The sequence below is a fragment of the Engraulis encrasicolus genome, chromosome 4, assembly GCF_034702125.1.
Source record: "Engraulis encrasicolus isolate BLACKSEA-1 chromosome 4, IST_EnEncr_1.0, whole genome shotgun sequence".
NCBI lineage: Eukaryota > Metazoa > Chordata > Actinopteri > Clupeiformes > Engraulidae > Engraulis > Engraulis encrasicolus.
Window position 1 is genome coordinate 30,839,646 of NC_085860.1, and position 4,449 is coordinate 30,844,094.

A 4,449-nucleotide genomic window follows, 5' to 3' on the forward strand; every position below is an offset into this window, starting at 1 on the left:
GGGAGAAGACCGGCCACGAAGAGGAGAGGACGAGCAGCTGACTGCCCTGCTGGAGTGCACTTGTGAACTTCTGGCCAGCATCCTCGCTGGGATCTCCAGGGTAGGGCACACGTTGTATTTGGAGGACTGAGTCTTATCTTTCGGGTGATTGTGACGTTTCTCTACTTGATATGCATTTGTTGAATACATTTAGCCTTATGCTTTGATTTTTGTGTACAATTTTTTTTTATTTTTGTGTCCCTCGAAGTCTCATGAAGCCACAAAAAAGGTGTATTAAAATATTTCTCCTTACCGTCCGTAAATATCTTTTTGTGTTTGCGTGTGATTATTCTTTCTGCAGGATGAAGTGAATGAGCTGGTAAAGAGAGGTCTGCTGACTGAGAAGACCTGCTCCTGTGCAGCCCAAGATCTCCTCCCCCAACACACTGCTGCGGTGAGCTTCATTTTAGATGCATAAATATCTTTACAGATTTTCACTATACGCAAAGATTCAGTAGGAAATCTAAAGAAGTCTTAAGGTCAAGGTCAAGGTAAACTTTATTATCCCCCAGGGGGAAACTCATGTGGTCAATATGACACATCTCCTCAAGACATATTATTAACATAGACAATACACTCGCCTCCAAAAGAGTTGTCGCCTACCCATCTGTTTGGAATAATAGCTAATAGCCTGACTTTCAATGAATCACTTGGCTTCAGAAGTCACTCATATGAAAGCTACAACCCTCTCGAATGAAAATGAATGTACAAAAATACATTTCATGCACCAAAGAAAGATTGATCCTTTAATGAACACAGACAGGGCAGATTTTGACAAGACAAAAGTTTTGTCGCCTATCGAACATAATGTGAAAATGAGCAGATAAGTCACTTCAAAACACTTCAAATACGCAGATCGGGTGTCATACTTAATCACTGATTCACTCACACCTCTCCAGAAAATCAACTTTGGCCTTAGGTGTATGTTTAGGGTCATTGTAATCATGGAAAGCAACACAATGAAAATCAATGGAGTTCAATGAGAGATGGTGACATATTTGCTATTCGTAGAGCAATACATTTTTAACTTCATGATGTAATCAATTATAAAAGCCCTCACACACCAGCAGCATGCATGCAGCTCCACATAAGAGCTGTATCCCTCCCATGTTTGACTTTAGGCACCATGTATTTTTTCCAAATTCTTCACCTTTAACACCAAAGAAGTCTCTCCCACTGTCCTGTCTCAAAAAAGCCAGCCAAGAGTATGTCAGGCCTAATTCTGACAAAAATGAAGGCTAATGGGACTCATACTCTGAAGTCAAGATCCCAAGATCAACCATTTTAGAACTGATAGCATCAAAACTATATGGTGTTGGAGATGAAGAATATGAAAAAAGAGAAATGGTGCATAAAGTGAAACATGGTACAGATACAGCTCTTATGAGGAGCTGCATGCATGCTGCAGGTGTTTGAGGGCTTTTATCATTGATTAAATCATGAAGTTAAACATGTATTGCCCTACGAATAGCGAATATGTCACCATCTCTCATTGAACTCCATTGATTTTCATTGTGTTGCTTTCCATGATTGCAATGACCCTAAACATACACCTAAGGCCAAAGTTGATTTTCTGGAGAGGTGAGAGTGATTCAGTGATTAAGTATGACACCCAATCTGCGTATTTGAAGTGTTTTGAAGTGACTTATCTGCTCATTTTCACATTATGTTCGATAGGCGACAAAACTTTTGTCTTGTCAAAATCTGCCCTGTCTGTGTTCAATAAAGGGTCAATCTTTCGTTGGTGCATGAAATTTATTTTTGTACATACATTTTCATTCGGGAGGGTTGTAGCTTTCATATGAGTGACTTCTGAAGCCAAGTGATTAATTGAAAGTCAGGTTATTAGCCGTTATTCCAAACAGATGGATAGGCGACAACTCTTTTGGAGGCGAGTGTAGACACTAGGCATACCACATTAAAATAAATGGGGAATAAAATGTGTGATGTACAATAAGTAACAATAGGAGGTAAAGTAGAGATATGAGTACATGAGGCCCCAGAAGACACACTCTGCTTTTATGTCCCGCTCAAATAGAAAGGTCTTTGGAGTACTATGCCGTACATTGTGTCGAACCACTCAACCAAAACTTGTAGATTTCTTCTCAAATCTCCCTGGTTCAACTGTAAGAAAGTACCAGCAGTTCTAAATGTGTGGGAGTTGGGAGTTAATGGGCACATGGGTTACAGGGTACTTTTTAATGGGCACATGGGTTAATGGGTACTTTTTAAAGACAAGTTGCATTAAAACATCAATGATCCCCAACAGCCTTCTAGACATTACACTTCCCACTTTATTCAACTCTGATCGTGTTCATCACTTCAGTTAAATGTAAACCTCTGCAGCTGTTCTCTTTTATTTGGCACACGTGAAAACACTTTATATATATTGAATTAATATTGTATCTTGCACAACATATGATGCCACTTCTACTCTTTTAGCATCCCCCCAGCTACATGCTATCTTGAATGCATGAATTAGACACACTGTTTCATTTTTTGAAGTGCTGAATGTGAAGATTGATCCATTCTCTCTCTCTCTCTCTCTCCCTCTCTCTCCCTCTCTCTCTCTCTGCTTCCCCATCCTTGTTGACCATCTCAGGTGGAGCACCTGGCCAGTGTCTTGGCTGACGTCGAGCCTAAACTAGCAGAGTCTCTCAAGTCTTCTTCAAAGCAAGCTCAGTCTTGAGGTCTGAACCACCATCATATCAGACCATCAACACACACACACACACACACACACACACACACACACACACACACACACACACACACACACACACACACACACACACACACACACACACACACACACACACACACACACAGTGCACACATTTTATGAACCCTGTCCAGTCAGACATGGACCTTGAGAAGCACTGGCATCAGTGAAATGTTTGTCTCCATTCCTCAGCTATGGAATCGCTAACTATTGGACTGTATTGGGATTGATCTTTTGTATGGGGTTGAAATTATTTGTTGAAATAAATTTATTTTTTTCTGCTTTTTATATTTTCGTCTGCTTTTATATGTATTACAGTATAATTTGTTAATTTCCCTTTTATTGTAGGTATACACATTTGAAAGATACTAATACCAGATGAATGTTGTGGGTTGTCCGTATATCTTAGCCCATACAGTAGTACACATGTGGTTTGTCACAAATTAAAACAGCCTTCACATTTCTGAAGATTTTTAATTACAGTATATCTCTTCGTGGGACAACATTGAAGAAATGACACTTCGATACAAATAACAGTGAAATTAATTGTTCATTCAAAATAACGCAATATACAGCAATTAATGTCAAAAAGGAGTACACCGCTTAGTGAAATTGTCCAAATTGTGTAGTCAGTAATTTTTCCTCCCCAGTTTCATGTGAGTCGTTAGTGTTACATGGTCTCAGGTCTGAGGCACCGAGAGAAAATAACCAATTACTTCATGAACAGGTGTTGGACATTGCCCTTGGTTCTTTCATTTTTTTGACATCACCTTAAATCGTCTAAGATCTGTTTACTTATCTTAAAGAACGTTTCTGAGATCTTACTGCTTACAAAATGCAATCTTAATTTCTCAAAAATATAATCCAATTGCCTTTTAATCTTTTTCTCTGAAATATTGTAAAAAATACAAGATCATTTTCACGTCTTAAAATGTACCATGACACTTTTTGTTTTTCCATCTTCTTTTCAATGTCCCAAAACAGCCGTTTCAGATTTTCTTGTTATTTTCCCCCTATAACCCTTCTGAAGTAAAAAGTAAACAAGCAAGCTTTGCATCTAAGATTTGATGTTGTATTCAGTTCAGGAAGTCAAGTGCAGTCAGTGAAGATGCATATTAATTAGGCTACCTCTTGTAGGTCAAAAGCTTATACAAAGTGAAAGCCCCATTGGGAAACTCCAACTCCCATTGTCATTGTGACACAGCACACAAGTGAACAAGTGAACAAGTGAACACTGCACACAACAAAATTGCATTTATGCCTCACCCGTGCAAGGGGGCAGCCCTCAGTGGCGCCCCATGGGGAGCAGTGCGGTGGGACGGTACCATGCTCAGGGTACCTCAGTCATGGAGGAGGATGGGGGAGAGCACTGGTTGATTACTCCCTCCACCAACCTGGCGGGTCGGGAGTCGAACCGGCAACCTCTGGGATGCAAGTCTGACGCCCTAACCGCTCACCCATGATTGCCCATACATGCACACACACAGTTCACTCAGATCAATACCAAGTGTCCACATGACGTAAATCGAAAAACTTCATGGTGCAAGGATGGTGACACTATGACAACTTGCCATTTTAATTTTGTCAGTGTGTCCATCCTCACTTTGTTGGTTTGCATGTTTGTGGAGAGGAGGATGATTCATCAGCATCAGCATCATCATCATCGTTCAACTACGCACGTCGCATGC

At 40.2% G+C, this 4,449-nt stretch overlaps 1 protein-coding gene across 1 annotated transcript in view; it reads left to right on the top strand.

Annotated features, from left to right (window-relative positions):
• saal1 (serum amyloid A-like 1) overlaps positions 1-3,049 on the top strand; it is an 8,979-nt gene extending 5,930 nt beyond the window's left edge. Inside the window, exons 10-12 of the mRNA XM_063196107.1 lie at positions 1-100; positions 341-433; positions 2,642-3,049. The exon at positions 1-100 is cut by the window's left edge and continues 130 nt beyond it. Of these exons, the coding sequence (XP_063052177.1) occupies positions 1-100; positions 341-433; positions 2,642-2,728 (280 nt within the window). The 3' untranslated portion in view covers positions 2,729-3,049. The remainder of the gene's footprint in view (positions 101-340; positions 434-2,641) is intronic.
• Positions 3,050-4,449: the final 1,400 nt, after the last annotated feature.